At 58.4% G+C, this 10,866-nt stretch overlaps 1 protein-coding gene and 1 long non-coding RNA gene across 3 annotated transcripts in view; one reads left to right on the forward strand and one right to left on the reverse strand.

The window, feature by feature from the left end:
* Positions 1-335, reverse strand: part of LOC105517947 — an 8,144-nt gene extending 7,809 nt beyond the window's left edge. The window contains exon 1 of the long non-coding RNA XR_001002751.1: positions 123-335. This is a non-coding gene — a long non-coding RNA (uncharacterized LOC105517947). The remainder of the gene's footprint in view (positions 1-122) is intronic.
* Positions 336-1,002: 667 nt separating this feature from the next.
* On the forward strand, positions 1,003-10,079 carry GATA2 (GATA binding protein 2). Of its 2 annotated transcripts, XM_011950719.1 has the most exons (7): positions 1,003-1,181; positions 1,609-1,817; positions 2,447-2,720; positions 3,153-3,794; positions 5,492-5,637; positions 7,552-7,677; positions 8,180-10,079. In XM_011950719.1, exons 3-7 carry the CDS (start codon positions 2,492-2,494, stop codon positions 8,477-8,479), a joined length of 1,443 nt encoding a protein of 480 aa, XP_011806109.1. In that variant the 5' UTR covers positions 1,003-1,181; positions 1,609-1,817; positions 2,447-2,491; the 3' UTR covers positions 8,480-10,079. The 2 variants fall into 2 exon arrangements, with proteins under 2 accessions (XP_011806109.1, XP_011806110.1); XM_011950720.1 differs by lacking the exons at positions 1,003-1,181; positions 1,609-1,817 and having other exon boundaries at positions 2,437-2,720.
* The last annotated feature ends 787 nt before the right edge of the window (positions 10,080-10,866 follow it).

Consider the following 10,866-nt stretch of genomic DNA (forward strand, 5'->3'; position numbering starts at 1 on the left):
CTCCAGAGTGGAGGGGAGCGGGAGGCTCAGCAGGCGGCTCGCGCAGGCGGGTCCCCCAAGGGCACGAGACGCGCTGGTTCCCAGCCCAGTGGAGCTCTGCGCCCCCCAGCCCCGCGCTTTACCTGCGCTGGGGCCTTGGACAGACAAACGGACGCCAGACGCCTAGGCAGGAGGAGGCCTCAGCCTGAGCCCGCGCCCCCTTGGCGCTGCCCTGAGCTGGCCTGGGAGGGGGTGACGGGGGCGCGCCCGCGGAGCTGGGCCCAGCCGGGCGCCCCCGGAGCTGAGGGGACCGAGGGCTTTCCTCCCTCCGCGGATTATTAAAAAGTTCATTTCCTGGCGAATCGGGTGACGTCAGGGGCTCGGCGTCGCGGTGGCGGGGCCGCCCGGCCGGAGAAGCCGCCTCCAGTTACCCAATTACCGACTGTCAATCCCGCCGCCCCTCCCCCACTCTCCCGGGGGTGGCCGGGACCCCAGCCCTCCTCCTGCCCCCGACCCACCCAGGAGCCCTCTGGACATGTACCCCGCCAGCCTCGGGACCAACAGGAAAGAGGGCTGGAGGACGCTGTTGAGTCCCCCCAGTACTCGGCACCTGTCTAGGCCCCCCCAAATGCCTTTGTCCTGGAACCCCTCCTCGGTCCGGGGCCGCCTTCGAGCCTTCGTCTCCCCAGTCTGTACAATGGGAGGGAGCAAGACTTGTGCACCCGGCCCACTCGACTCATAGAGCCGATCTCTGGGCTGGAAGTGAGTGGGGAGCAGTTTCAGGTGACTTAGAAGACTGAGACCTCAGACCACCGCTTCCCCCTCACCAGAGGCCACCTCGGGGACCCCTGGAGGAAGAAATGCCACCTCCTGCCCTGGGGCGTCTTCCTCCAGCTGGCGCCGGCGCCAGTCCGGGTCTCCATGGCCTCGCCCCAGGCAATTGGGCCCGTTGGCCTGCGAAGGCCACGCCCGGGGAGGGGATGCCCCCTCCCCCTCTCTGGAGCCACCGGCCCGGCCACCTCCACTGGGTCAAGCACAGCCCTGAGCGGCCGCGTGTCCGAGGCCCAGGTGCCCTCTAGAGCCCTGTAATTCCTGCCCCTCTCTGCCCCTCCCGGCTCCTGCTGTTCCACCGCTGTACTCCATGCCCTCCCAACCCCTCGTCCACTCAGACAGCGCCCGAGCTAGGGGAGGGAACGGTCTGGGTAGGTAACTGCGCTCGGACTGACCACGTTCAGCAGTGAAGGAGCGTGGCGGGGTTAGGGTCTCGGGGAGAGGCCATCCAGAGGGTGCGCGGCCCGGGCTCCTGGGGAGGGGGCAGTTGGTTAGTTACTGCTGGTTACGCCCAGAGCGTCGAGGGATCCCGGAGTGTTCGCAAGAGGGGCTGCAGGGATCGGGCCTTGGGGTGAGGGTCCCTTAGTGGTGGGGCGCGTTGGCAGCAGGGGCCTCCAGGAGCGCGCAGGGAGGGGACCCGCCGGCGGAGGGGGGCTGGCCGGCGGGTCAGTCCCGGAGTCCAGCGGTTCGGGAATTGCGGACGCAGCCAATGGGAGGCGGAGGCTGGGAGGCGCGCGGCGCTGATTGGCTGGCGTGGGCTTCTTAGGCGTGCGCGGCCCCCGCTTCATGTCTGTGCAGGAGTAGGCAGCTGGCGCCAGGGCGGCCGGAGGATGCCGAGGGGCCGGAGCCGGGAGGGCCCGAGGCCGAGGCGCAAGCTACACCCTGCTCCTACCCTGTAAGCCCCGCCAGTCTCTGGACGTGCTGTCCCTGGGCCCGTCGCCCCCGGGGCTCCCGCCGGAGCTCCTTCACTCTGAGGCCGAGTCCCTACCCTCCCCACGGCTGCGTGTGTAAGTTTGGGGTTCGAGAGCCGGCTGGGGGCCTGGGGCGCTCCTAGCTTTGAGGGGACTCTGGGGGGACTTAGGGCGGGGTGACCAGGCTGCGGGCTACTGCTTTGGTGTGCCTTGTTGAGAGGTCCTGATTGTGCCGCTTAGGACTGCACTCAGGGGGCTGCGTGTACATGTTTTGGGGGTTGAGGTCAGTATCTGGCGCCAAGCGTGGGTGTGTGCGTGTTGCTGGGATCAAGTGCCCCACTGGGTGCCCCGGTTCCTGTCTGCAACTTTTGAGTCTGTGTTCATGTGTTTGTCCACCGGGCGGGGGGGGCTCAGTGTGAGCGTCTGACTGAAGTGCTGCTCTGTGCGTTTGTTGGGGTCACTGGTGTCGGGACCCGTCCCCGGGTGTGACCCCATGTGCACTGGTGTGTGATTCTGCAGCCGCGGGTCACCACGTGAGTGTGCGTGGCTGAACCCCCTCCCCCGCCTTCCTTTCGTTTTGAGCCTTGGGCTTTCCTCCCACCCGGGACTGGTGCTCTTTCTCATCGGAGCTGGGCTGGGGCTCCGCGGCGCGCGGGACACCTCGTGGTGGGACTTTGGGGGTGTCAGACGCTGGCGGCACTCCTCACGCCCCCTTCCTCGCGCAGGGCCGTTGCCGCCTCCACCCAGACCCCGAGCCGCCGCCGCCGGCCATGGAGGTGGCGCCGGAGCAGCCGCGCTGGATGGCGCACCCGGCCGTGCTGAATGCGCAGCACCCCGACTCGCACCACCCGGGCCTGGCGCACAACTACATGGAACCCGCGCAGCTGCTGCCTCCAGACGAGGTGGACGTCTTCTTCAATCACCTCGACTCGCAGGGCAACCCCTACTACGCCAACCCGGCTCACGCGCGGGCGCGCGTCTCCTACAGCCCCGCGCACGGTGAGCGCTGGGCCGGTGGTGATGGGAACCCAGGCGCCGCGCGCCAGGCTAGGGAGGGGAGGAGGGCCCGGCTGCTTGCTTCCCGGATGTGGGATCCGCAGGAATAGAGCTGCTGAAAAATCGGGACGGGAAAGGTGGGGGCAGCGGCCGACTGGGGAGGGTCTGGGACCCACAGGGTTTCTGCCCACTTTCAGCTGGCCCGTGAGGGTTCCCTGTAGGGCCTGTCCGGTGGGGTTCCTTCTGTGCCACTTGTCCTTCAGCTCGGACTGACATTCCTGATTATTACCGGTGGGGTGTTATGTTTCTGGTTTTTTTTGGGAGGCGATGACTGCTGGTTTTGGGAGTCGTGATCTCATGTCTGTCAGGGGCGTCCCTACCTCTGCCTACCCTGATCTTTTTGCCCACCCTGACCCTCTCTCTCTCTGCCCGCAGCCCGCCTGACTGGAGGCCAGATGTGCCGCCCACACTTGTTGCACAGCCCGGGTTTGCCCTGGCTGGACGGGGGCAAAGCAGCCCTGTCTGCTGCTGCGGCCCACCACCACAACCCCTGGACCGTGAGCCCCTTCTCCAAGACGCCACTGCACCCCTCAGCTGCTGGAGGCCCTGGAGGCCCACTCTCTGTGTACCCAGGGGCTGGGGGTGGGAGCGGGGGAGGCAGCGGGAGCTCAGTGGCCTCCCTCACCCCCACAGCAGCCCACTCTGGCTCCCACCTTTTCGGCTTCCCACCCACGCCACCGAAAGAAGTGTCTCCTGACCCCAGCACCACGGGGGCTGCTTCTCCAGGCTCATCTTCCGCGGGGGGTAGCGCTGCCCGAGGAGAGGACAAGGACGGCGTCAAGTACCAGGTGTCACTGACGGAGAGCATGAAGATGGAAAGTGGCAGTCCCCTGCGCCCAGGCCTAGCCACTATGGGCACCCAGCCTGCTACACACCACCCCATCCCCACTTACCCCTCTTATGTGCCCGCGGCGGCCCACGACTACAGCAGCGGACTCTTCCACCCCGGGGGCTTCCTGGGGGGACCGGCCTCCAGCTTCACCCCTAAGCAGCGCAGCAAGGCGCGTTCCTGTTCAGGTAAAGGCAGGTGCTGGGGACTTCGTGGAAGAGGGGAGCATTTGCGTTTTCGTGGTGGAGGGCTGTGACTTGGGAGAGGGGGCAATGTGGGTTTCCCAGATCTGGGAATGGGTGATGTCCTCTCTAATAGTCCCCAACAGATGTTTGAGACCCCTGGGTCGGAGAGAGGAGACTCTAAAACTTTTACCATTTTCTTAAGTGTTTCCGGTGGACCCCCAAAGTTCAGTTCCTTGACCCAGGGTTGGTCACTGCCTGACCAGGACACAGAATGGGAATTCCCCCTTCCCCTTCCTGAATCCTAAGTGAAAATTCAAGCCACCTCAGGACTTAGCATGTGAAGCGAGGGAAGTGAGTCTGTATGTGCATGTGTTTGGGAGCATGCGTGCATGTGTGTACGTGTGTCTGTGTGCATGTTGTGTGTGCATGTTTCAGGCATTCCGGAGGTTCCAGACCCTTAAGGAATCTGGGTCTCCAACTCAATCAGTTTGATCTTGGGATTTCGATGGATCCCCCATCTCCTTGGGAGATTTCCCCCAAAGCAAAATTCCCAGGACCTGCTCCTGCTCCCTGCCCTGGCCAGGCCCTTCCCTCTCCCTCCCTGAGGGCTGGAGTGAGGGGATGAAGCTGCAGTGCGCCCGCCCCTTTTCCCGCAGCTGATCAAACTGGGTTTGTCCAAGAATCTGGCCAGAGCATAAACCCAGAAACTGGTGGCTAGTGTGGAGTTCCTGCTGTCCATGTCTCTTTACCTGGTCCCTTTGAGCCACAGAGCAGGAAGGTTTTTAAAACAGTTACTCCTGAGTGCAGGAACCACCTTCTTTTGCCAGTCTGTACTGCTCATTTAGTTTAAACTAAATCAAGAACAACTTCCTGGGGAACACGATGCCAGGCAGCGATCCTGCTCAACTTCGTCCCCAGCCCCAGCCCCCGCCGAGCCCAGGCTCAGGATCCTAGTTCCGCTCAGGCCCCTCAGCTTGCGTTTTCTTGGTCCTTTTTCCCAAGTTTGTTTTGCATTTTATTTGAATTCCAGATGGCCTTTTAACTGGAAAAAAAAAATTACAAACAAAAAACCGAGGCCACTTATCTAAAAAAGAAAGGGCTTATTATTTATTTTATTTTAAAGAACAACAACTTCGATCCATTTTTTCCAGGTCTCAGAAAAATTCTAGGGCTTCGGTGGAAGAGGAGAAAAGTTGGGGAGGAAGAGGGAAATGATTCTGGACTTAGAGCAGAAAGACGGGCTGGGGCAGACACAGTTGGGTAGAAAGGAGAGGGACAAAAGAGGAGAGGGAAAGAGGCGCGCCGGAGCGGGAAGGAGAGAGCCTCCTGGGCCCAGCCAGGTTGAGCTGGGTGACTCCTGCCACCGCCCTACCCTCGGCAAAGTTTGCAGTAAATATGCTCCTGGTTGCTCCAGAACGCCTGGGGCCCTGGGCCCCTCCTCCCCTCCTCCTTCGTTTCCATCTCTCCTCGGGAGGATTGGAAGCAGGGGATTTGGCCTTAAAGGACTCTGGACCTGGGCCCCCTCCCATGTGGGAAACCCTCTGGGTCCCTCTTCCTGCCTAAGCTGTCGCAGCCAGGCCCAGGCCAACCGCGTGCCTGAGAGGCACCGGCACTGCTTGGCCGGTGCTCGCCTGCCCTGGGTTCCCTCCAGAGACCTTGCCGGTTAAGCAGGCCCTGTGTCTCTCCCTGTCCCCCTGCAGAAGGCCGGGAGTGCGTCAACTGCGGGGCCACAGCCACTCCTCTCTGGCGGCGGGACGGCACCGGCCACTACCTGTGCAATGCCTGTGGCCTCTACCACAAAATGAACGGGCAGAACCGGCCACTCATCAAGCCCAAGCGAAGACTGGTAGGAGTGGGCACAGGTGGCTGGGAGGGGGCTTCTGGGCAGGAGCTGGCGGTTAATTAAGGGGAAAAAAACTCCTTCAAATGCAGACGCTTTGCCGCTTGAAATCCTCTTTTATCATGAAAAGCACTGGGATGTCAGTTGGGTCATCCCTCTTTCTGGCCAGATTCTTTCGGGCCAGATTTCCTCCTCGGGTATAGGGAGCCCACCGGGTACCCTCGCGCCACCCCACTGTGCTCCGGGATCCCCAAAGTTGAGTGTCCACGGGCTGGACTCCTGTCCTCTGGCCTCTGCTTAGCTCTTTTTTAAAAATAGGGCCATGAAGTATTTTTCCTTGTGGCTCAGCCCGCCCCAACAGCCCCACTCACAAGCTCCTCGTGCTTATTTAAATAAAACACAAACTCACACCGGCCGCTAAAAAAACCTGCCCTTTATTATTTTTCCATGGAGTCACCTATACTGTGTATTTTCATTTGAGTGATTTTAAAAAAATGCCCTTTCGGATCTCCTGCCGGAGTTTCCTATCCGGACATCTGCAGCCTGAAGATAAGGAAACTTCGTGTATCTGTTTCCGGACTCTGTGAGTTTTTAGAGTCTCCTCAGCTCAGTCCTGCCTCTTGCTGGGCTGTTTTGAAATTTCTAATACCCTCCACTCTGCAAATAATGCGTAAAATGCTAAGAATAATAAATATATTTTTTCAGGGCGAAGTGATTTATGAGGCTTAAATCGTTCCCTGCTTTGGGGGCCTTTTTTTTCCCCTGGAGCGAGGGCGGGGTGAGGCCCGGGTGGGGGTAGAGGTGGAGGACGCGGCAATGGCCCCTGAGTCAGAATTCCAGCTTCAGGCTGCTTACTCACCCCTCCCTGCCCCCGCGGCTGCAGTCCCTCTGTCCCTTCTGTGACCAGGCTTGGGCCTGGGGCCGTTCCAGGCTCTGCAGGCCTCAGCCTCCAGCTCCCAACACTTGCCACCTGGTGCACTCCTGCCTGCGGTTCTCTGGGAAGTGTTGGGGGACCCCTTCTGTCACTGTGGGGTTGGCGTTGGTGGAACCGGGAGAAGGGATCTGCTTTCTTGGGTAAAGCCTCTCGCTGGCTTCTCTCTCCAGGGACCAGGCGCTCATTTCCAGACCCTGCCTCTGCCAGGCGTTACCTGAGGGACTAGGACTCAGAGGGGCTGGGGGTGTTAAAGCTCTAAGGGTTGGGGTATGGGTGGCTGCATAGGTGGGGATCAGCATTCGGGTCAGCTGAAGGGATGGAAAAGTTCTGTGTCTGCACTGCCCACTGTGGTAGCCTCTGGCCACATGTGAATATTGATCACTTGATATGTGGTTAGTGCAATTGAGGGAACTGGATTTTTAATTTTGTTAATTTGTAGTTAGATCTTATTTAAATGGCTCCCTGTGGCCAGCTGCTATGGCGTGAGACGGTGCAGCTCTGCACTCTGTAAACCTGTGCTGGCCTCAGCTATACTGGCTCACCCAGGATTATGGATTTTGAGCAGAGTTGTGCTAGAGGAGACACAGTATCAGCCCCAGATCCAGGGGCTCGAGGGGGACCAAGCCAGCTCGGCCTCAGGATGCCTGTGCTACTAGAGAGGCCCTTCTCAGGGCCTCAGTTTCCCCATTTATGGAGTTAGAGTGCAGGGTAGTTGGGGGAGGTAGCTAATTCTGCCCTCTAGCTCTTGCAATCCCATTGATTCTAACATCAGGCTTCTGAGAGTTCTTTATTCCAAAGTTCTGTGAGTCTTGACTTATTTCATTCTCAAATTCTGAAATTCCATGGTTCGGAGAGGCTTTGATTCCCCTGTGAGATTTAGCCCTCCTTGACTGAGTTGGTGGGGACTGGGGCTGGAGCGAGGGTCAGGGAGGGAGGTCGAGGTGGGCGTGGGAGCCCAGCCTGCTGACGCTGCCTTGCCCTCCCAGTCGGCAGCCAGAAGAGCCGGCACCTGTTGTGCAAATTGTCAGACGACAACCACCACCTTATGGCGCCGAAACGCCAATGGGGACCCTGTCTGCAACGCCTGTGGCCTCTACTACAAGCTGCACAATGTGAGTGTGCCCCGCCCCGGCCGCCCCACCCCTCCCCGGGGACCTCTGCTCTTTGTGCTGCCAGGCAAGAGGCCCCAGCCACAATATCCAGCTTGGCTTGGCTTGGGAAGCCGCTGCCCTGAGCGAGCGCCAGAAGGGCTTCCCGTAAGAGGGAGCGCCTTGCCTCTGTTCAGGAGATGGAGCTGGCTAGGACAGGGTCTCAGGGGGTAAGGAAGTGGTTTCTCTGCTTAAAAAAGGTCAAGGTGGAGGGGAGGACTTCAGTTGGCTGCGCAGTGCTGGTATGCGGTGGGCAGAGCCAGGGAGGGTGTGGATCAACCCCATACACCAGAACCTGCCCTTCCTGGAATTGTAGCCATCTGGTGATGGGACTGTGAAGGTCGGGCACAATTCCTGGCTTCCTGGGACCCTCAGCTTGACCTGCCTCTGGTCCACGCTGTGGCAGGGGTGGGACATGTTGCTGGAGGAAAGAATTGGCCCTCTGAAAGCTGGTGGTTGCCTCTAGGTTAACAGGCCACTGACCATGAAGAAGGAAGGGATCCAGACTCGGAACCGGAAGATGTCCAACAAGTCCAAGAAGAGCAAGAAAGGGGCGGAGTGCTTTGAGGAGCTGTCAAAGTGCATGCAGGAGAAGTCATCCCCCTTCAGTGCAGCTGCCCTGGCTGGACACATGGCACCTGTGGGCCACCTCCCGCCCTTCAGCCACTCGGGACACATCCTGCCCACTCCGACGCCCATACACCCCTCCTCGAGCCTCTCCTTCGGCCACCCCCACCCATCCAGCATGGTGACCGCTATGGGCTAGAGAACAGATGGACGTCGAGGACCGGGCACTCCCAGGATGGGTGGACCAAACCCTTAGCTGCCCAGCATTTCCCGAAGACCGACACCACACCTGCCAGCCTGGCTCGGTCCAGCACCCCTTCTCCTGGAGGGCGCCCAGCAGCCTGCCAGCAGTTACTGTGAATGTTCCCCACCGCTGAGAGACTGCCTCCGCACCCGGCCGCTGCCCAGGTGGGGTTTCCTGCATGGACAGTTGTTTGGAGAACAACAAGGACAACTTTATGGAGAGAAAAGGAGGGAACGGGACAGACGAAGGCAACCATTTTTAGAAGGAAAAAGGATTAGGCAAAAATAATTTATTTTGCTCTTGTTTCTAACAAGGACTTGGAGACTTGGTGGTCTGAGCTGTCCCAAGTCCTCCGGTTCTTCCTCGGGGCTTGGCGGGTCCACTTGCCAGGGCTCTAGGGGTCAGATTTGTGGGGACCTCAGCCTGTACCCTCTTCTCCTCTGGCTTCCCTCTCTGAAACAGCCGAACTCCAGGCCGGGCTGAGCCAAAGCCAGAAGGGCCACGGCCCCGGGAGGGTGAGCTGGTGCCTGCTTTGACGGGCCAGGCCCTGGAGGGCAGAGACAATCACGGGCGGTCCTGCACAGATTCCCAGGCCAGGGCTGGGTCACAGGAAGGAAACAACATTTTCTTGAAAGGGGAAACGTCTCCCAGATCGCTCCCTTGGCTTTGAGGCCGAAGCTGGTGTAACTGTGTCCCCTTAGCGCAAGCCACAGCCTGTCTTGTTTGTCAGGTGGACCCTGTAAATACAACCTTTTTCTGCTAACCCTTCAACCCCCTCCCCTCCTACTCTGAGACAAAAGAAAAAATATTAAAAAAAATGCATAAGCTTAACTCACCGATGAGTTAATTGTTTTATTTTTAAACTCTTTTTGGGTCCAGTCGATTGTACATAGCCACAGAAGCCCTGCTACGAAAGGAGTAAACCCTACACACAAGGTTGGAGCTTTGCAATTGTTTTTGGAAAAGAGCTGGGATCCCACAGCCCTAGTATGAAAGCTGGGAATGGGGAGGGGCCTTTACTGCCCTTGGTTTCCGAGGGCTGGTTGGTATTTGCTGGCCTGGCACGGGGTGAAGGCAGGAGTCGGGGGCAGGTCAGGACCAGGACCCAGGGAGAGGCTGTGTCCCTGCTGGGGTCCCAGGTCCAGCTTTGCTGTGGCTGTCTGGATCCTTCCCAAGGTACAGCTGTATATAAATGTGTCCTGAGCTTAGATTCTGTATGCGGTGATGGCGGGGTGTGATGGCCTGCGAGGGGCCCCTGGCCCAGGAGGAGGATTGTGCTGATGTAGTGACCAAGTGCAATATGGATGGGCAGTCGCTGCGGGGAGCACCAAGGCCAGAAGTAACTTATTTTGTACTAGTGTCCGCATTAGAAAAGGAATCGGCAGTATTTTCTGTTTTTATGTTTTATTTGGCTTGTTTTATTTTGGATTAGTGAACTAAGTTATTGTTAATTATGTACAACATTTATATATTGTCTGTAAAAAATGTATGCTATCCTCTTATTCCTTTAAAGCGAGTACTGTTAAGAATAATAAAATACTTTTTGTGAATGCCCCTGGCCTGTCTTGTGGGCTCCCAGGGTGCCGAGTCCCGGGTGTGAATTTGGGCAGCCAGATTGCATTGCTCTTGTCGGCGGGGTGGCTGCGACGGGAAGGCCCCTGGAATCCAGGATGGGGCCCTGTTGGGCCTGGGTCTGACTTTGCCACTGACATCCTGATGCTCCTCCCCTGAATTGCTCCCATCTGGATTTCCTGTCACTGCACCAGGGGTCCTAGTGAATGGGAGGATACTGGGGAGGCGCAGGGAGGCTGTGGTTTCTCCAGCCTGTGGTCCACCCCTGAGGGCTCAACGAGGCTCCTACAAACCCCATCTCCATTTGCTTCCTTCCAGGTGCTGAGCTTCCTCTCAGCTCTGGTTTTTGAGATATTTGGTCATCAATATTCCTGTTCATTGACAGACTTGACCAGCAGTGTCTGTGATCACTGTTGTCATTGATTGCTGTCATCTTTGATCAGTGATGTTGGTCATCAATGATAGGCACCATGACTGATATTCCAGATCAATGACATGTCTGATCATGAGAGCCTGCCATCAGAGACACCTGATGACTAGCAACTGATCACCAATATTTCATCAATGCCTCTGCTCAACCATGACTTTGGTCACTGACACCCACAAAATGTGATCACGAATGTCTCCAGTGACTGTCTTTGCTCACCAGTACTATGCCTGATCATAGTATCTCTTCTCACCAATGTGTTGATCGCCAATGTGCTTTGTCACTAATGTTCTAGGCCATCAATAAGTATGACCACCAATGTAATTGATCTGTGTTTTTTTCT

The sequence above is a fragment of the Colobus angolensis genome, unplaced genomic scaffold (assembly GCF_000951035.1).
Source record: "Colobus angolensis palliatus isolate OR3802 unplaced genomic scaffold, Cang.pa_1.0 Scaffold31, whole genome shotgun sequence".
Classification (NCBI taxonomy): Eukaryota; Metazoa; Chordata; class Mammalia; order Primates; family Cercopithecidae; genus Colobus; species Colobus angolensis.